Below are 21,031 nucleotides of genomic sequence, written 5' to 3'. Positions count from 1 at the left end.
TTTCAGACTTATCCTGCAGAAAGAACACCCAAGTGAAGCGGAAAAAGTCATCAACAATAACTAGACCGTACTTACTTCCTCCTATGCTTAGATAGGCGACGGGTCCGAAGAGGTCCATATGTAGCAGCTCCAGAGGTCTTGAAGTGGTCATCACATTCTTGCTGTGATGCGCTCCTCCCACTTGTTTACCTGCTTGACAAGCTGCACAAGGTCTATCTTTTTTGAATTGCACGTTAGTCAAACCTATTACGTGTTCTCCCTTTAGAAGCTTGTGAAGGTTCTTCATCCCCACATGTGCTAAGCAGCGATGCCACAGCAAGCCCATGCTAGTCTTAGCAATTAAGCATGCATCTAGACCGGCCTCTTCTTTTGCAAAATCAACTAAATAAAGTTTGTCGTCTAATACACCCTTAAAAGCTAGTGAACCATCACTTCTTCTAAAGACAGACACATCTTCATTTGTAAATAGACAATTATATCCCATATTGCATAATTGACTAACAGATAGCAAGTTATATCCAAGAGACTCAACTAAAAACACATTAGAGATAGAGTGCTCATTTGAAATAGCAATTTTCCCTAATCCTTTTACCTTGCCTTGATTCCCATCACCGAATATTATTGAATCTTGGGAATCCTTGTTTTTGACGTAGGAGGTGAACATCTTCTTCTCCCCCGTCATATGGTTTGTGCATCCGCTGTCGATAATCCAGCTTGAACCCCCGGATGCATAAACCTGCAAGGCAAATTTAGGCTTGGGACTTAGGTACCCAACTCTTGTTGGGTCCTACAAGGTTAGTCATAATTGTCTTAGGGACCCAAATGCAGGTTTTATCACCCTTGCATTTTGCCCCTAATTTACTAGCAACTATCTTCCTATCCTTTCTAAAATAGCAAAGGAAGCATTTAAAGCATGATAAATTGTAGAGGGTTCATTCATAACTCTCCTAGGAACATGAACAATATTCTTTCTAGGCACATGATGAATATTTTTCCTAGGCATATCTCTACCATGCATATAAGAAGAACTAGAAGCAAACATAGCATAAGAATCATAGGCATGTGCATCAAAAGCATTATAAGCATTACAACTCCTATGAGACTGTCTTCTATCATTGTACATAAAAGCATGGTTCTTTTTAGTACTACTTGCCATAGGGGCCTTCCCTTTCTCCTTGGCGGAGATGGGAGCCTTACGGCTTGTCAAGTTCTTGGCTTCCCTATTGAAACCAAGCCCATCCTTAATTGAGGGGTGTCTACCAACCGTGTAGGCATCCCTAGCAAATTTTAGTTTATCAAATTCACTTTTGCTAGTCTTAAGTTGGGCATTAAGACTAGCCACTTCATCATTTAATTTGGAAATTGAAACTAGGTGTTTATTACAAGCATCAATGTCAAAATCTTTACACCTATTACACGTTGCAACAATTTCTACACAAGATGTTGATTTACTAGCTACTTCTATCTTAGCATTCAAATCATCATTAATGCTCCTTAAGCTAGAAATTGTCTCATGGCAAGAAGATAATTCACAAGAAAGCATTTCATTTCTTTTAATTTCTAAAGCATGAGATTTTTGTGCTTCTACAAATTTGTCATGTTCTTCATACAACAAATCCTCTTGCTTTTCTAAAAGCCTATTCTTATCATTCAAGGCATCAATCAATTCATTAATTTTATCTACCTTGGTTCTATCTAGGCCCTTAAATAAACATGAATAATCTATTTCATCCTCATCACTAGATTCGTCCTCACTTGAAGAAGCATAAGTAGAGTTTCGAGTACATACCTTCTTCTCCCTTGCCATAAGGCATGTGTGACGCTCGTTGGGGAAGAGGGATGACTTGTTGAAGGCGGTGGCGGCGAGTCCTTCATTGTCGGAGTCGGACGAGGAGCAATCCGAATCCCATTCCTTTCCAAGATGTGCCTCGCCCTTTGCCTTCTTGTAGTTTTTCTTCTTTTCCCACTTTCCACTCTTCTTTTCCTGGTCACTATCATTGTCGGGACAATTAGCTATAAAATGACCAATCTTACCACATTTGAAGCAGGAGCGCTTCCCCTTCATCTTGTTCTTGTTGGTGTGCTCCTTGCGGCCTTTTAGCGCCGTCTTGAATCTCTTAATGATGAGGGCCATCTATTCATCATTAAGTCCGGCCGCCTCAATTTGTGCCACCTTGCTAGGTAGCGTCTCCTTGCTTCTTGTTGCCTTGAGAGCAAGGGGTTGAGGCTCATTGATTGGACCATTCAATGCGTCGTCCACGTATCTTGCTTCCTTGATCATCATTCGCCCGCTCACGAACTTTCCAAGTATCTCCTCGGGCGTCATCTTGGTGTACCTAGGATTCTCACGAATATTGTTCACAAGATGAGGATGAAGGACAGTAAAAGACCTTAACATTAGGTGGACGATGTCGTGGTCCGTCCATCGCGTGCTTCCATAGCTTCTTATCTTGTTGACAAGGGTCTTGAGCCGGTTGTACGTTTGGGTTGGCTCTTCTCCCCTTATCATCGTGAATCTCCCGAGTTCGCCCTCCACCAACTCCATCTTGGTGAGCATTGTGACGTCGTTCCCCTCATGAGAGATTTTGAGGGTGTCCCAAATTTGCTTGGCGTTATCCAAGCCGCTCACTTTGTGATATTCATCCCTGCACAATGAAGCTAGAAGAACAGTAGTAGCTTGTGCATTCTTATGAATTTGCTCATTAATGAACATGGGACTATCCGTACTATCAAAGTGCATTCCATTCTCTACAATCTCCCATATACTAGGACGGAGAGAGAGCAAGTGACTACGCATTTTGTGACTCCAAAATCCGTAGTCCTCTCCATCAAAATGGGGAGGTTTACCAAGTGGAATAGATAATAAATGAGCATTTGTACTTTGAGGAATACGAGAGTAAAGAAAAGTTCGAATTGACCGTTTTCTTTTTCTCGTAGTCGTCGTCGTCCTTTTGGGAAGAGGAAGATTCGTCGCTGTCGTAGTAGACGATCTCCTTGATGCGCCTTGTCTTCTTCTTCTTCCCGTCTCTTCTTTTGTGGCTCGAGCCCGAGTCCGTAGGCTTGTCATCTTTCGGCTCATTGAAGATAGACTCCTTCTCGTTGTTGTTGACCACCATCCCCTTTCCCTTAGAATCCATCTCTTCGGGCGATTAGTCCCTTCTTGAAGAGAACGCCTTTGATACCAATTGAGAGCACCTAGAGGGGGGGTGAATAGGTGATCCTGTAAAACTTAAACTTATAGCCACAAAAACTTGATTAAGAGTTAGCACAATAATTGCCAAGTGGCTATAGTAGAGTCTCAACAAAACACAATAACCACAAAAGATCAATCACAGAGATGGCACATTGGTTTATCCCGTGGTTCGGCCAAGACCAACGCTTGCCTACTCCACGTTGTGGTGTCCCAACGGACGAGGGTTGCAATCAACCCCTCTCAAGCGGTCCAAAGACCCACTTGAATACCATGGTGTTTTGCTTTGCTTTTCTTAATCCCGTTTGCGAGGAATCTCCACAACTTGGAACCTCTCGCCCTTACACTTGAAGTTCACAAAGAAGCACAGAGCAAGGGAGGGATTAGCAACTCACACAAGACACAATGATCACATCAAATATGCACACACAAGACCCAGACTTAAGCTCAAATGACTAGCACACTAGAACGGAGCTCAAATCACTAGAATGTCGAACAAGTGCGCAAGAATGATGTGTGAGTGATCAACAATGCTCAAAGGATGCTTGGTGTTCTCCTCCATGCGCCTAGGGGACCCTTTTATAGCCCCAAGGCAGCTAGGAGCCGTTGAGAGCATTCCCGGAAGGCAATTCTTGCCTTCTGTCGTCTGGCGCACCGGACAGTCCGGTGCACACCGGACACTGTCCGGTGCCTGATTTCCTTCCTTAAATGGCGAATCCGACCGTTGCAGATTTGGGAGCCGTTGGCGCACCGGACAGTCCGGTGCCCCCTTCTAGCCATTGGCTCGGCCACGTGTCCCGCGCAGATCGCGCGGCCGACCGTTGGCCCGGCCGACCGTTGGCTCACCTGACAGTCCGGTGAATTATAGCCGTACGTCGCCGACGAATTCCCGAGAGCGGCCAGTTCGCCCGAGCCAGCCTGGTGCACCGGACACTGTCCGGTGCACCACCAGACAGTCTGGTGCTCCCAGACTGAGCAGAGTCTTGGCTGCTCGAGCGAAGACATTTCCAATTGGATTTTTCCTGTTTCCAGCACTTAGACACAATACATTAGTCCATAAAACAATGTACTACGTCTGAGAAACATACCTTTATCCTTGGTTTGTACTTTGTCCACCATTTTACACTTAGACACTTGTGTTGGACACTAAATCACCAAAACACTTAGAAATGGCCCAAAGGCACATTTTCCTTTCACTCCCTGGATACGCCGCCCCTCGGTGGTTGATGGTTCCGGCATCGCGCGGAGAAGTATTGTCGCTGCAGCCAGGTTCTGGCCGACCCCGCTGGAAGCCGGTGGTGGCCTTGCCCTGACATCGTCGGTGATGCGGTGCTGGATGCCCTGGGGTAGATGACGCGCTTCTCCGGCCGGAGGTTGGCCTGCCCATTCCTGCCCGATGTCCCGGCGGAACGGCTCAAGTGTTCCTGCTCCCTCGTCGAGCCTGGCCTGCATCTCGCGGATTTGCTCGAGCTGTGAGTTCCAACCCCCCGCAGGGACTGGGACCACAGCTAGCTCCCGTAGGATGTCAACGCGAGGCGCAGGCCTAGGGGGATCACAGTTCTCCAGTATACCAAGATGGTTACCTTCGCCGGGACCCCCTAGATCGACGTGGAAACATTCACGACTTGGGCCGCAGTCCTCGTCGTCGAGGCTGCGGCTGCCGTCGAAACAGTCGGAAAGGCAATAGTCGCATGCGGTCATGAAGTCCCGCATAGCACTGGGGTTACCAAGTCCGGAGAAATCCCAACAAAAGTCGGGCTCGTCATCTTCCTCGGAACCCGAGGGCCCGTAGGTCGAGACGGCCGTCAGTCGGTCCCAGGGTGACCGCATACGATACCCCGGAGGGTTTGGACTCGCTTCTATGAAAGCGTCCACCAAAGCGAGGTCGCTTGGTGGGTCGAGGCTGAATCCAAAAGGCACGAGATGGGAATCGGTCGGTACCTCTTGGTCGACGGGCGGTGACGAAGTCACGTCAGGGGTAGACTGCACCGTCGTCTCAGGTACGAGGGTGACGCCCAGCAAGTCCTTTGCGAGCGCGCTGGCGTCGTCCGTCCGCTTGGAGTTGGCGTGTTGCGGGGAAACGGTGCTCGTCTTCGTCTCAGACGCGAAGTCGATGCCCGACGTGTCCCCCGTTGGGGCACCGGCGCCGTCGACTCGCTCGACAGCCGACGAGGTGCCGCCTCCTGCTTGGCCTTGGTTGCCCCGCCTCCTCCTCCGTCGGTGGGGGAGGCGACGGGACAAACCCGAATGTTGTTCTTCCGCCACGTGGGGAAGACGTCGTCGATTCCGCCGCCGGTGGGCGGGTTGTCGGCCACCATTGTCGCTGTCGCGCGGCGTGGGAAGGAGTATCATGTCGTAGCTGCCGTCGAGGGACATGAACTCAAGACTCCCGAAACGGAGCACCATCCCGGGCTGGAAAGGTTGCTGGAGACTACCCATCTGGAGCTTGACGGGAAGCTGTTCGTCAACACGCAGCAGGCCCCTACCTGGCGCGCCAACTGTCGGCGTTTCGACCCCGGGGGGTCCCTGGACCGACGAGTAAATTGTCACCGCGTGCCCCAGCCCAGATGGGTCGGCGCGAGACGGAGCGCGAAGGGGGGAAAAGTCGGAGGGAGACAGGCGTAAAAGGGGAAACCCACGGCCTTCGTGTTTGTCCCGCGCCCAGGTCGGGTGCGCTTGCAGTAGGGGGTTACAAGCGTCCGCGCGGGAGGGAGCGAGAGGCTTACGCGCGCGCCGTCCCGTCCTTCCCCGCGCGGCCCACCCTCTGTAAGAGGGCCCTGGACCTTCCTTTTATAGACGTAAGGAGAGGGTCCAGGTGTACAATGGAAGGTGTAGCAGTGTGCTGACGTGTCTAGCATAGAAGAGCTAGTGCCCTAAGTACATGCCGTCGTGGCAGCCGGAGAGGTTTTGGCACCCTGTTCGTGTGATGTCGTGGCCGTCGGAGGAGCGCTGGAGCCTTGCGGAAGGACAGCTGTCGGGGCTGTCGAGTCCTTGCTGACGTTTCCTTGCTTCCGTAAGGGGACTGAGAGCCGCCGTCGTCATGGAGCACGCGGGGCGCCATCATTATTTGTTTTACCGGCGCGAGCCAGATGAGATGCCGGTCTTGTTCCCCGTAGCCAGAGCTAGCTAGGGGTAGGGTAATGATGGCCCCTCCTGTGACGTGGTCGGTCCGAGCCCTGGGTAGGGCGAGACGGAGGCTCCTCCGAGGTCGAGGTCGAGTCCGTCTTCTGAGGTCGAGGTCGAGTCCGAGCCCTTGGGTCGGGCGAGACGGAGACCGTTGGCTGGGGCCGAGGTCGAGTCCGAGCCCTGGGGTCGGGCGAGGCGGAGTTCGTCGTCTTCCGGGGCCGAGCCCGAGTCTGAGCCCTGGGTCGGGCGAGGCGGAGTTCGTCGTCTTCCGGGGCCGAGCCCGAGTCCGAGCCCTGGGTCTGGCGAGGCGGAGTTCGTCGTCTTCCGGGGCCGAGCCCGAGTCCGAGCCCTAGGTCGGGCGAGGCGGAGTTCGTCGTCTTCCGGGGCCGAGCCCGAGTCCGAGCCCTGAGTCGGGCGAGGCGGAGCTTCCTATGGCGCCCGAGGCCGGACTTGGCCGCTGTCAGCCTCACTCTGTCGAGTGGCACTGCAGTCGGAGCGATGCGGGCGGCGCTGTCTTTTGTCAGACTGGTCAGTGGAGCGGCGAAGTGACTGCGGTCACTTCGACTCAGTCGACTGAAGGGCGTGCGTCAGGATAAGGTGTCAGGCCACCTTTGCATTAAATGCTCCTGCGATACGGTCGGTTGTCGTGGCGATCTGGTCAAAGTTGCTTCTCGTTGAAGACTGGGCCTCGGGCGAGCCGAAGGTGTGTCCGTCGCTTGAGGGGGTCCTCGGGCGAGACGTGAATCCTCCGGGGTCGGCTGCCCTTGCCCGAGGCTGGGCTCGGGCGAGGCGAGATCATGTCCCTCGAGTGGACCGAGCCTTGACTTAATCGTACTCATCAGGCCTTTGCAACTTTGTGCTGATGGGGTTACCAGCTGAGATTTAGGAGTCTTGGGCTGATGCGGTTACCAGCTGAGATTTAGGAGTCTTGGGGATACCCCTAATTATGGTCCCCGACACATATAATCTTATGTTGTCATTAATCACTAAAACCAACAAGGGACCTAGATACTTTTAGTAAGCAAGGAGGAAGAAAAAAGATAAGCAATTACTTACATAGTTGTATATAGTTAGTTTGGCCAAGTGGAGATAATGTTTGGTTACATTATTGTATAAGATAAATTAAGTAAATAAACATGACCACCAGGTTTATTATTTATAGCCATTTTATTGCTCATAATTTATCTTGTTATTTGTTAATAGTGTTTGAAATATATTAATCAATTAATAAATAAACTAATTACGGACTAACAATTTTATTGTTTGGTAATTGCTCGTATCTAGCGGCCCATCTCGAGAGCCATGCTGAAGGGCGCTTTTTGCATGAGCAGAGTCAGGCCAAGAGAGCCAATATAAGCAACCAATCATTTACCGTAGCAAGATTAATAATATACTCTTAGTTTATAGTGGGCTTTATGACATTATCATACCACATATAGACCAATAAAGTCTAGTTATATCATAACTCTCTCATGACACAAGTTATACGTTTAATATTTAATTCATCTCTTACTCTCATAAAGTGTCTTAGAGTTCGTATTTAGTTGCATACTAGTGAACAGTTTGTTTCTCTTCTCTAATTCTCCTTTTTCATATCACCATAAATTTGATGTGGCATTTTATTATACTTGCTCTTATTAGAAGTATAATAATAGACTATAGACATGCTAAATGATGATGAGTCAATCAGTGGTTTGGATTAATCACCATAAATTCATCATCGCAGTTTGGTACTACTATTACCATAAAACCATCCATTAAGGCTAAGGCTTCGTTTCACCGTCATCCCCGAAAAAAATGAGTCAATCAGTGGTTTGGATTAATCATGGCGTGGGACACTGCGCAACAAAACGGCATAACTTCTTTATCCTGACAAATGTCTATAATTTGTGTGTCGTAACTCACCGATATTGTAATAAGCTATCCTTTCCTGTACTCATGTACAGTATCACATAGTATGCCATGTGCCAGGTTGCATACTGCATACTGCAGATGGTGCTTTTCACCTGCTCCTTATTTTGATGATGTACTGTCTCTTATGTACTAGGTTCTTATCAACTGCCGGAACAAGAAGACGATGTGTGGGCCTTTGATCGGCAATGGTCCTCGAGAATGTTAGGTAGATGTGCGGGCACAGGTATGTCGAACGATCTCTTGGTTTCTGTACAGTACAGTTTCCCTGGCTTGAAAACTGCTGTGTTCCTGAACCATCTTTTAACATTTTTTTTACCTGTGTTACAGGTGCCAAAGAGTGGCCGTAAAGGCATGAATGCAAGAAGAGCCTCAGAAGCAAACCAGTCAATTGCATATTGACCAGACTCCAGAGTTCTAAAAAAATAGTACCAGCTTTTTCGAGGCTTAAAGTTTGAGGTGGTCTGTGCAGCAAGGGCCTCAACAGCGACATGCACACCTCACACACACACCAAGAAAACCAAAAAAACACATGCCAGAAAGAAAAGAAAAAAGCAAACAAAGAAAAAACCTTGCCACGTATATAATCGATAATTGATGATGTATTGAAGAACAGAGTTTTGAACCATGGAGCAGTTTGGAAGTTTTACATGACTGGAAAAAAAAGGGAGATGGGATTGTAGCTTTTATGAGCACTGCTACTAGTAATGTTCACATAGCATGGCTCTGTAATAATACTGTTGATCACCACATCCACCAGCAGCAGGCAATCCGGTTGCCAACGAGGAGGCAGCCTCAGACAAGCACCTGAGCTGCAGCTAGCCTAGCAATCGGAACCCTGCAGAAAGCATTCAAAGAAAACAGTGAACATTTTTGCTACCGTTAACATAAGAGGATACGCTTATTGGATATTCGATCACGAGTTTATCAGTGACTCAACCGACCTGAAAGGGGAGCAAGAAACGTAATCCAGCCCAGCCTTCGCGAAGAAGGCCACAGACGAAGGCTCTCCACCGTGTTCTCCACAAATGCCCACCTGTTTGCACACCAACACCAAACAACAATCAAACCGTGGTTTTCTAAGGAGTAAGGAGACGTACGAAGCAGTGTCCCAAAACCAACCTTCAAGTTAGGCCTAGCTTTGCGGCCCCTCTCTGTAGCAAACTTCACCAGCTCGCCCACTCCCCTCTGGTCCAGGACCTGGTAGGTTTACGGGCAACCAAAAGAAAGGTGATCGCGACATGAGATGCTCAGTCACATCAGATGCGACATGCGAGGGTGGCAGGCAGAGTTGCAACAGTTACCTCGAAGGGGTCATGTTGGAGGATGCCCTGAGCAAGATAGACGGGAATGAACTTTCCCACATCATCCCTGCTGTACCCAAAGGTCATCTGCGTCAGGTCGTTCGTTCCGAAGGAGAAGAATTCAGCCTGCTCCGCTATCTGCCAGGTTGACGAAACCAAAAAAACAACAACAACAGCCACAGATTTCAGACCAGCGTAGGAATGCACAGATAAACAAACTTGTTCGCAAAGTTCTGGGCGATTCTGAACTTGGTGGTTTTCCCTACCTCATCAGCCACCAGAGCTGCCCTGGGGATCTCAATCATTGTTCCAACTTTGTACCCGATAGTCTTGCCCACATTGGCGAACACTTTCTCAGCAACTTGGCGGATAAGAGTCACTTGATGCCCCAGTTCCTGGAAATACCAAACGTCAGCTATTATAATTAGCTGTTTGTTTGTGCGGTTTTGGCATCAAATGGATTTGGTCACTTTTTTTGAACTGTAGAGACAGTATGTGTACATACATTGATATATAAAAAGTAAAAAGACACATGCCTGTGGTGTTCCAACAAGAGGAACCATTATCTCTGGGAACACTTGAACACCCTGGTTGGTCATTGCTATAGCAGCTTCAAAAATGGCCCGGGCTTGCATCTCTGTCAATTCAGGGTACGATATACCAAGCCTGGAAATTTCGGCAGTTCCAAAATTAGTCAATCAGGCATCACCAGTGATTTTTTTTCTTTTTTTTGCTGTGAATATAGTAGCAGAATTCCAACCTGCACCCACGGAAGCCAAGCATCGGGTTTACTTCTGAAAGCTTTTCAATTCGCGCGAGGGCATCCTCCTGGTTGGCTCCCGTCTCAGCACATAATTCACTTACAATGTCCTCGATGTTCCCTTCTGGAAGGAACTCGTGGAGGGGAGGGTCCAGGAGTCGGATGGTCACCGGGAGTCCTGAAACGCAAGATACCAAGAGAATGTTCAGGCCATGCAGTCCTGCATGTAACATGTATGCATTGTGGTTTTTCACTTACCATCCATAGCACGGAAAATGCCTTCGAAGTCAGACCTCTGATACGGCAAGAGACGGTCGAGCGCCTGCTGCCTCAGCTCAAGCGTGGGAGCCATAATCATCTGCCTGACAGCCTTAATCCTCTCGTCTGAAGCAAAGAACTGCCCCAAGTACAGGGGGGAGAAAAAAACATGAAACTGTTTTTCTTGTCTAGGACAAAGAAACTAAAGGAAGAGTAAAATGTCCAAGTATCCCTAGCCTGCTAAACTATGTCGGATCGGACGTACCATGTGCTCTGTCCGGCATAATCCAATTCCTTGTGCCCCATTGTTTCGCGCAGTCAATGCATCATCAGGGGTATCGGCGTTAGCCAGGACCTAGAAGAACATATGCACAAATAATTATTTAGTCATTGCCGATGGAAACTTGTTTGAACTTGAAAAAAGAAAGTTTGGAATATGTCTGGGATTTTTACCTTGAGCTTTCTAACATCATCCACCCAGGCCATGAAAGTTCCCAGATCACCACTAAGGGCTGGTGGGGAAAGCGGCTGCTTCCCAAGGATCACCTCACCAGTCGACCCATTCAGCGACAGCCACTCACCTTCGCGCAGCACATGGCCTCCGATCGTCACGAGCTAATTCATATAAATAAACAGCAAGGTAAATCACGAGACATGCTGGAGCTTCCTGCGTAACAGAGGATTTAAATTCACCTTCTCCGCATCGTTTACGCGAATGCCTGAGCATCCCGAGACGCAGCATTTCCCCCACCCACGTGCGACCACAGCAGCGTGGGAAGTCATGCCACCCCTCTCTGTAAGAATCCCCACAGCAGCGTGCATGCCACCAACGTCCTCAGGGCTGGTCTCCGCCCTTACCTACATACAGTATATATATATATATTTACAAAAATGTTGTATGCAAAAGCAGTCCAAATGGAAGTGTTTAATTTGCGATGAATATTACCAGAATAGCAGCTTTCCCTTGGGAATGCCATGCTTCAGCATCCTCAGCAGTGAACACAACCTGGCCCACAGCAGCCCCAGGTGAGGCTGGCAGACCAGTGGCAATGACTTGATCCTTGTACGCCGACGGGTTCTCAAACTGTGGGTTTCCATAACGGCGGCATTAGTAGGGATTGATTTGGTAAGCCCTTAGTACGTACGTCCATGGTTCTTGATCGATAATAGATTACCTGAGGATGGAGAAGCTGGTCCAGGTGGCCTGGCTCTACCATCTTGATCGCTGAGCGGGGCTCAACAAGGCCCTCGTTAACCATGTCCACGGCGATCTTCACGGCACTTTTGCCCGTACGTTTCCCTGTCCTGCACTGCAACATCCACAGCCTGTTTTCCTGGACAGTGAACTCGATATCCTGCATGATCACACACGCCAAAGAAAAACCAAGTCTCAGCCTGAGCTCACATCATCTGGAGAAGAAACATCAGGATCCAGAGAGAGAGAGAGAGAGAGAGAGACGGTGGTGTGGTGTTTAAATTAGAAGGTGAAAATTTAAACTGTACCTGCATTTCCTTATAGTGGCTCTCCAGGATGTTGCAGTTCTCAACAAGCTCGTCGTAGGCCTGTGGCATGAGGTTCTTCATGGCGTCAAGGTCCTCTGGGGTTCTTATTCCGGCAACCACATCCTCACCCTGAGCAGGAAACGAATTGTTGCATGCATGGCGTCAAGTAACGTACGTAAGTGTATCCATGCACGAACAGGCGCGCAATGGAAGCCTGAGGCCGACTCATACCTGAGCGTTCACCAGGAACTCGCCATACAGCTTCTTCTCTCCGGTGTTGGGGTTCCTGGTGAAGAGCACGCCGGTGCCAGAAGTGTTCCCCATGTTGCCGAACACCATGCACTGCACGTTCACGGCGGTGCCCCTGAGGCCAGTGATCTGGTTGATGCTCCTGTACTTCTTGGCCCTGGGGCTCTCCCACGAGTTGAACACAGCCAGCACTGCCAGCTCCAGCTGCTTCTTGGGGTCTGCAAGGCAGGCAAGCACATGATTTCGGTGCACAGGGAAAGCTACCGCTAGCTCCATCGATCAGTAGAGCTGAGGACGATCGATCGACGGGCCGGTATGTACCTGAGGGGAATGGCTCTCCCTTGGCTGAGAGGTAGACCTCCTTGTACTGACCCACGAGCTCTTTGAGGTCAGAGGCCGTGAGGTCGGTGTCGTTCTTCAGCCCCTTGGATTCCTTCATGTGCTCAAGCTTCTCTTCGAACAGTGAGCGGGGGATGTCCATGACCTGGTAAACACAAACAATGAAACAAAATCTGAGAGCAGTTTGAGTCATCGTTCTTTCGTTTCTCGAGTCCGACAAGCCAAGTTTACATGCCGATGCCGTACGTATATGGTCTGTTTAGTTCGTAGCGTGACCTTCATCATTTTTTTTTGCACTTTTAACCCAAAGCAACGGCTGGCCTGGCAAACAGACAAAAGCTCCATCCAGCCTTGGTTGCGGCCACGGCAGCGCGGTGGAGGATGGGTCGTCGTCGACGCGACGCGATGCGCGCAAAACTAGGCACCTACTGCACCTAGCTAGTGGGACAAGCTAGCAGTAACAACAACCGGCGGACGGGAATGGAAGCGAGGAGCTGAGTCAGGGCGCGGAATCGAAGCAGCTAGCTACGGGCGGGGGTATAGATGGACAAAAAGCACGAGGCCCGTGAGCCCGGCACGAAGCCCGCTTTTTGGGTCTGGTCCGAGCCCGGCACGGTAGAATAAGCGGGCGGGCTTGGACAGGAAACTAGGCACGACGGGCTAGCCCGGCACGGCCCGTTTACCTCTAAGCCCGTTAAACCCGTTTTTTTACACTAAAACGTGCTTACCGGCCCGTTTAGCCCGCTTTTCGGCCCGTTTTTTCGTGCTAAACGGGCCGGCCCGGCCCGTTTAAGCCCGCTGCGGGCCGGGCTTGGACAGAAAATTAAGCCCGCTGGCTCAGCAGGCCCGGCCCGGTTTTGGCCGGGCTTCACCGGGCCCGGGCCGGGCCGGCCCGTTTGGCCATCTCTAGGCGGGGGTACTCACGACGTTGCCGAACATGTCGAGGAAGCGGCGGAAGGAGTCGTAGGCGAAGCGCTCCCCGCTCTTGGCCGCCAGCCCGGCGGCCACTTCGTCGTTGAGCCCCAGGTTGAGCACCGTGTCCATCATGCCGGGCATGGACACGGCGGCGCCGGAGCGGACGGAGAGCAGGAGCGGGCGCTGCGGATCGCCCAGGGTGGCGCCCATGTACTCCTCCACCCACTGCAGGCCGTCGACGATCTCGGCCCAGAGGCCCGCGGGGAGGGCGCACCCGGCGTCCTGGTACTGCTGGCACGCCTCCGTCGACACCGTGAACCCCGGCGGCACCGACAGCCCGATGCTCGCCATCTCCGCCAGGTTCGCGCCCTTGCCGCCCAGCTGCATGCGTCATCATTCATCGACAGCATCGTTATTACTTCATTAGTAGGAGTATGTATGCATGCATGCATGCAGATTAAGCGAGAATACAGAAAGAAGAAACCTCTCACCAGTTCCTTCATGGTCTTGTTGCCCTCGCTCTTGCCCTTGCCGAAGTGGAACACCCTCTGCGAACGCGCACATTGAACGGGCGCCATTAGCACAGGGAAACAGCGCTAGCTAGCTAGGCTGAACAACGATCAGTGACAAATAAATGCAGCCGTGGCTGGTGATGAATTAAGCAGGGCCTGCCCCGGGCTCTATTTATAGCAGCGGCGGCCGCGAGTGATGTGCGTGTGCAGCAGCCCGGCCGACTCTCTCTTTTTTTCTTTCTTTCTTCACAAACAGGCAGCAATAAACAGTCCGGATGAGCTTTACACGTCACGTAGTCTGGTGCTGGTTGTTTTTTTTGTTTGCAAAGTTAGAAACGGTCTCAAGCAAGTGAACACACGCATGCCCCAGCTAACTGGCCGGTAGCAGCATACATATCCGGACGCCCGCGGCCACCTCAGATCAACACGTACGGGCTTGCTTCCCTACGTGCCAACTACACACTTTGTTAGATTAATTAAACAGTAGAGCTACTACTTGTTTGATAGAGTACCTGGTAATAAAAATTGATCATCGGTAAATAGCCTGCCAACTACACTTGTGCTAGTACTCCCTCCATCTTAAATCATACAGATCCCAAATGCAATGCAAGAACGACCACCACTGGCCGTGCATGTCACACCCTCTTGTTCCATGCGTGATGCATATCCAGCCAGAAAAAAAAGAAACGCTGAAAAACTGAACTGATCGTGTTGCTAGCGTCCAAGCGCCGCTTCTGTGTGACTCACACTGCCGTGTCAGCACGCATGCAGACACGGTGCAGCTATAGCTATATAGCGCGCGCTTTCTGTTTCACAAGGACGCACTGACGAACGTACGTTGCTCGCTTTGCTTGTGTGTGCGTGCGTGTGTGTGTTTTAGGCTTTACTAGCGTTGTTGTAGTTGAGAGCATGAGACTAGCTAGTGTGTCTTGCTTGTGAGCGAGCGAGTGGCGTCCCGATCGGACGCTGGAGTTAGTTCTTCTCTCTCCTACTGACCACCGGCATTTGTGTTCGTGAGATGAACTACTGGGCAGACATTTGCACAGTGCAAAATAGCCAAGTCATGGCCATGCATGCGCGCGGATAGCGTTGTTAATTCGTCGCGTCAGCTGGATGGGTCGCCTGTTAGACGATGGGATAGATCGCAGCACGGCCGGCGACACGCACGCTTCCGCAAATCCGCGGGCGCGCGGCCGTCCGTCTCCGCCTGGTATCCCGTTCAAGCTAGCTAGTACCCGGTCACGGCGTTCCCGGGAGAGGCAGAGCACCGTCCACCGTGCGTCCATGTGGCGCGGGGCCGCGGGCGGGTGGCAGCTGCTGCAGCCTGCAGAAGCCACAAGGAGAGCGCACGGATGGCTGTCTTTTTTTGCACGCACTCCGAGCCGCTCTGCCGCAGCTTGGTGCTTATAAGGTAGGGGTGAACTACAGTGCCCATATCCATGTGTTGCAGTATTTACAATTATGGTTATAAACTTTTTGGGATTGGGATTTATCCAAGTTCTCCTATATATGTAAACACGGTGGAGCAAATTCATGCCATTTTTGTACGTACGTATGCGGCACGCCGTTGGGAGAGAGCTTCCTAGCTACAACTACAAGTGAATGAGGTGGACCGCTACGCCTACGTATGACGACGGGAAAACGGAGTGGAAGATCCGAAAACCTGATCGCTACGCAATCTTACCCAGAGAAAAACTATATGCAGAACGTGTTCCATGTTCTAACCAAATGGAGGCAAACTCATAATGAGCTTCCTAATCCTGGTTGACAAAATTGCGTTTTTAAACATTATCCGCTACCTTAGGAAGTAAAACTATATGCAGAACGTCGTTGGAAATGCATTGCCACACCATAACAAATTCTATCTTATTAATGGTGGATAAACTAGATTGTGGATATACAACCCTGAGCCTCTAGCTAGCCCGGTTTTTTCTAGTACAGGAGATAGCAAACAGACGACATCATACAATGATATATCTTTAAAATCAGTCATATCATAAATTTAGGGTCTCATGTTGTGTCTTTAAAAAGGCCACCTTTTGTGTATCTAAAGTTTGCAGAATTTAACATTCATAATGGTGTATGCCTTTGAACATGTGTCAACATTATGATAATCTACAACATCTCTAAGATCCACTCTTAAACTAACTTTCGGAACCATTGTTTTAAAAACTATTTGGATAAAAATCGCTCTATTGTCCTTTTCACAATTTAATAGATTTTTCATATCTTATGCGCACAGCACACTCTCTAGAGAGTCACTCCTACTCTCTGTCTTTGGCTAGTGAGAAATTTAAATTAGAGGATGTTAGTAGAAAGTGTTGAGGAGTAATTTTTTTATTACTAATATCTTTATTTATATTAAAATTATTAATTGAACGATATAAAGTCATAAAAGGCTCTTGTAGTGTGATCCTATATGCATATGAGGCCATGACCTTAGGATCCCCAGTTGAAACACGCAAGTCTTGGGAGACAAACACTGGACATTATTGAGACAAGACAAGCGTAGAAAATTGATACGAGCATGTCTGCCGCCTGCCACCACTGTTGCTAGTAATTAATTACTAAATGGCTGCTACTATTTGAAGCCAGCATTTTTACCCCTGATTATTGTCGGTAGAATTTGTGGGGGAAGTGACGATGCCATTGGAACCAACGGCCAAAGAAAATAAAAATGCGGCACCGTATAACATGTCCCTAGCTAGCCACTCGATTGTGTGCCAAGTGAAGCGAACCTTTTGCTGGACAAAAAGTCCCCGTGATTTCTTGGATTTAGCCGCATTGGAAAAAAGAAAAGGTACTTTCGATGCTTGTTTTCTAGCTGCGTCGGCCACTTGCCGGATGGCCGCCGAGCGATCCTACCGTAATAATCAAGTTGCTAGCTAGGTTGCCAAGGTGCACCTGACGCGCGGCCTGTCTATCCGTGCGTGGATTCCATGCTCGATTCCGTTCACATTCTCGACGTACGTGTGCGGATGTACCGAGCCACGGGAAAATCCTTTTACGTGACCAGAGCAGTTGCGTGGTTGTAGCGTGATAGGCTGGTAGCAGTAGCACTGTGCTCGACTGGTTTTTGGCGAAAACCATGGGCATGGACTGCTCTCTGCACACCAGTTTGTCTGGTTCTTAAAATCTTACATATATAGGGTAGTAGTAATTAGTATCGCTACAAAATAGACGGCGTCACTCTGTATTGATAGTCGTGCGGCAGTTTGTCTTGTTATAGTAATAAAGGTTTCAAGGCATGGAACTAACGCTTCGGCAGTTTTGATTTGATTGAAGACAAGATAATATCGATCACCGGCCAGCAGGATCAACTTTTTTTTCTTTTGAAAAAAAGGATTATATTTACATGTTCCAAAGAGATATTATGTATTGATGCAACCCTAAACCCAAGTCCACTAACGTCCACAATCAATTAATACCTCAGGTCTAACCCAATAAAAAAATATTGCAAGTGATCAGGGTATATTTGAAAATAGTCCAGAATTATTAATGCACAACCATCTTCTATTATTTAGGAGGTAGATATGAGCATGTGTCACTCGACCCAACCAACCTGACCCGATCTGACTAATACAACGGGCGGGCAAGGGCTATAGATTTTGACCCGCTATAATCCACGTGTCAGACGCGGGCCATGATTTTTATCGAAAAACCGACCCAACACATCCAACCAAGAAACACAGGTAACCTGGCCCGATACTAGACACGAATCGGGCGCGAGTCGTACCAAATAACCCAAGGTCCGATATTGATCTGATCCGATATGTCTACTTTTAGGTATTGAGGGAAGTTATTAATTCACTACTTTTTATGATAATTATTGGAGATGCTCTTGCGTCGAGAGAAAAAAACCTCACTTCACATTTGATATGATTGAGCCCTCTATTTGAACCAGGTTTGGGCTGGGCTATGCATTCATGGGATGGGCCTAATTTGTCTGATGCCCGTTTTCCTTACCCAAACACCTCCAATAGCTTGAATGGGCCTACCTTATGGGTCTTTTCGGGCCATATCAATTGCCTGCCAAGCCCGAAATGCTCTAGTCTAGTTAGTCCCACTTCCCAAGTTTGGAGTAAAAAAAGGAAGGACTTATTCTTATGAAAATTTGAATGTTTTGAACAAAAACAAGAACTTGTTTGGGAATTCTTACTTCTACTACTACTATTCTCGATGTCCTCTGCGTAAATGATTTTCATAATTAGGTTTAAATTTAAGCGAAGGTGGTCACAAGGACCACAGGTGTTGTAACGCAAACGTTGGTGGTACGGGCAGCGTCGGTCGTGGAGACACCACCTTGCTCGTCGGGTTGGAACTGTCCATATGGTGGTGAGCTCGGACATGAGCATTTCAGAAAACACTTGTTCATCTCCACGCTTGCGAGGACACCTTGACACGCCTTGGTGGGAAGACATGAGCTCGCGCTCGACGGCGGGATCAACTTATGTGTGGTGGCGTGTGTATCCTGTCCTGTGTTCTGTATTTGTGAGAACTCCTTTCGTATTTGCGGAATCATATTCATGATATACGTAATCTATACGTAATTCTGTGTACTTGTGTTATATTAATATATCTATTAATCACCAAATATTACGTATATTATAATACGTTAACGCACGACATGCGGATTAGACCGGTTTTTATGTGTATATTACTGAGTGACTTTATATATACATGTATACTTCGGGGTTTTTTTTGACTTTTTTTTGTCTTTATTTATGTGTTTCCTGTCCGTTAATTTTCATCTCAGCAGTCACAGCAACATACATGTATCCGGCCAATCAAAAAATGCTCTCTCGGCTATATTGGCTGGCTGCCTCGCGAATTCAGTTTCTAAGAGCTGCAAGGGATACCTTTTTGGTCGTCTGTATCGGCGCGGCGTCAACGACGGCCCTCAGCGGCGAGCAATGCTGGCCCCGTCCCGCGCCGGAGTCGGAGCGGATGACGCCGGCGGCTTTGGCGTGCGGGGGCCTCGGCGCTGCGACCGATCGGCGGGCGAAGGAGGTCGCTTCCCTGTCCCTGGTGCATTTTGAGCCCGGCTTCTGAACGCAGATGGCCCTGGAAACCGACGCCGCCATCCTTCCGATCCCCTCCTGCGCCGACCCAGGGAAGGCAGTCCACGCGCGTAGCTCGATGGGTTGCACGATCATATGGAGCAAGGGGAGAGGGAGCCGAGAGCTGCTTACTACGTGACCGCCCCGCGCCTGCTGCTGTCCGGAGCTCCAACGGAGCTGGAGAGGGGGTGTGTGTGGCGAGTGAGTACAGCGAAAAGGTGAGAGGCGAACGGGTGAATCCTGCACGCGGAATGCCTTTATTCTTATACCATCCGTGGGGCGCGACGGGGTTCACACGCGCCCCTATCGCAGCGGCTGCTCACCTTATCCCGGACGTCTCCACGCCTGTGGCTCCGGACGACGAGCCTCCTGCCTCCAGGCAATTCGTGAACACCCAGACCCTCATCCTTCCAGCTCCGGCCTCTTGGGCTCTTGCGGCGAGTGGCTATAGTGCCGCGACGCCTTCCACCTCCGGCCTCTTGGGCTCTAGCGCTTGGGCTGTAGCGTACGAGTGGCTACAGGCACACGCGGCACGACTCCACTAGTATTTCTACGTACTTCAGCTCGTCGTAGTTAAGCACAAAAAAAATTATATAATCGTCTCAAACTAGACATCAAAGATAGAGCACGGTTTTAAGGAAAAATAATTAAGATCAGTTTCATAATTTTTGAAGACAAAACTATATTCAACTGAATTTTTTAATACTAAACTAAATTTTATTATTTTCCATGTAAAAATATTTGGATATTTAAAAAACAGTTTATGAATTTTTGAGAGCCTGATTTATCACTCTGAGCTTTTAACTAGTTCATTTTACCTCTATCTAACATGGCGCCACATTAGCAAAATCACCATTAAAATTATCTAGTCTAGGGTAAAGAAAGAGACAATTTGAAAAGTTAAGGAGTGTTTAAAAAACCAGTTGTATAAACGAGAGAGGTAAATCAGATGACTACAAAAGAAAGACAATGAAAGCTAAGAGCATCTTCTCTATCTACGTCAGGCCTTCCACCTCCATGTCTTTAGATTGCTTTCAGTACTTTAGCCAACGCCTCCATGGGGTTCAACTCATCTTCCAAGAACTTTACAACACCCACTCTCAATCTTAAAGTTGAAGATTTTGTAGAAAATTGGATGACTTTGGGAACTTCTTTTCTATCCATATTTTATTCGGAACATTCTAAATTCTCCTAAAGAATAATGGCGAAGATGAAAATTTTGACATGATATTTACTATTGTTTATAGGTAGACACTCTTCAAAAAGATCTTGCAAACTTTATGGCATTCTTAGGCCTCCTTAAAAGAGTCCCAAATGGTTCTTCCCATGATGCACCCAAAGAAAATGTGATCTTCATTTTCCAATTCCTCGCAAAGACACTTCACATTTCCCTACTACTTCCTTTTTAGATCAACACCTGTTTGCAACTTGCCCTATGACTAACCACATAAAAACCTAAATTTTCATTGGAGCTTTGTTCTTTTAGAGTTTACTCATCCTCTTGTTCACAATACCCCTAAAAGTTTACCTGTAGTACGTGGATCTTGTTGTATACTGTCTAGATTTCTCTAACGACGAAGATAACATATATTCTCGTTTAGTAATTATCACTCCTTCCAAAATGTCCAGCAACCTTTCCCACTCTTTCATGTCCTCCACCCCAGGGAAAATCTAAATTTAACTTTCTATCCACCTCCTTCCTAACAACCACTGACCAAACAATGATTATTTTGACAAACAACAAAAAATGGGAATTCTAATATTAGTGGCATGTCCAAAACCCATACCTCCTCCCAAAATAGTACATTTTCTCATTGTTAATCGTTGTTGATAATCCCCATTTACCAAGTTCCTTGCATATAGTATTCCCTTCCAAAATTGAGAGCAAAATTTACCTTTAGTAT

At 48.6% G+C, this 21,031-nt stretch overlaps 1 protein-coding gene across 1 annotated transcript; it reads right to left on the bottom strand.

The window, feature by feature from the left end:
* Nucleotides 1-8,812: 8,812 nt before the first annotated feature.
* LOC542759 (pyruvate, orthophosphate dikinase 1) lies at nt 8,813-19,352 on the bottom strand. The gene is made up of 19 exons (NM_001112268.2): nt 18,927-19,352; nt 14,047-14,103; nt 13,565-13,936; nt 12,623-12,785; nt 12,284-12,519; nt 12,053-12,181; nt 11,725-11,904; nt 11,496-11,633; nt 11,243-11,407; nt 11,003-11,164; nt 10,815-10,904; nt 10,550-10,688; nt 10,292-10,469; nt 10,068-10,197; nt 9,798-9,926; nt 9,532-9,669; nt 9,350-9,427; nt 9,172-9,263; nt 8,813-9,065 (listed from the first exon to the last, which is right to left on the bottom strand). The coding sequence occupies exons 1-19, from the start codon at nt 19,149-19,151 to the stop codon at nt 9,023-9,025; spliced, it is 2,844 nt and encodes a 947-aa protein (NP_001105738.2). The 5' UTR covers nt 19,152-19,352; the 3' UTR covers nt 8,813-9,022.
* Nucleotides 19,353-21,031: the final 1,679 nt, after the last annotated feature.

The sequence above is a fragment of the Zea mays genome, chromosome 6 (assembly GCF_902167145.1).
Source record: "Zea mays cultivar B73 chromosome 6, Zm-B73-REFERENCE-NAM-5.0, whole genome shotgun sequence".
Classification (NCBI taxonomy): Eukaryota; Viridiplantae; Streptophyta; class Magnoliopsida; order Poales; family Poaceae; genus Zea; species Zea mays.
The sequence above is the reverse complement of the archived record's forward strand: the minus strand, read 5'-3'. Positions and strand labels throughout refer to the sequence as shown.

Excerpts from the sequence above, each read along its gene's own strand:
- LOC542759 (NM_001112268.2), bottom strand. The coding sequence starts at position 19,151 with ATGGCGGCGTCGGTTTCCAGGGCCATCTGCGTTCAGAAGCCGGGCTCA. Across the intron at positions 12,520-12,622 it reads GGGAGAGCCATTCCCCTCAG|ACCCCAAGAAGCAGCTGGAG; the intron begins GTACATACCGGC and ends CCTGCCTTGCAG. Across the intron at positions 9,670-9,797 it reads CAGCTCTGGTGGCTGATGAG|ATAGCGGAGCAGGCTGAATT; the intron begins GTAGGGAAAACC and ends TCAACCTGGCAG.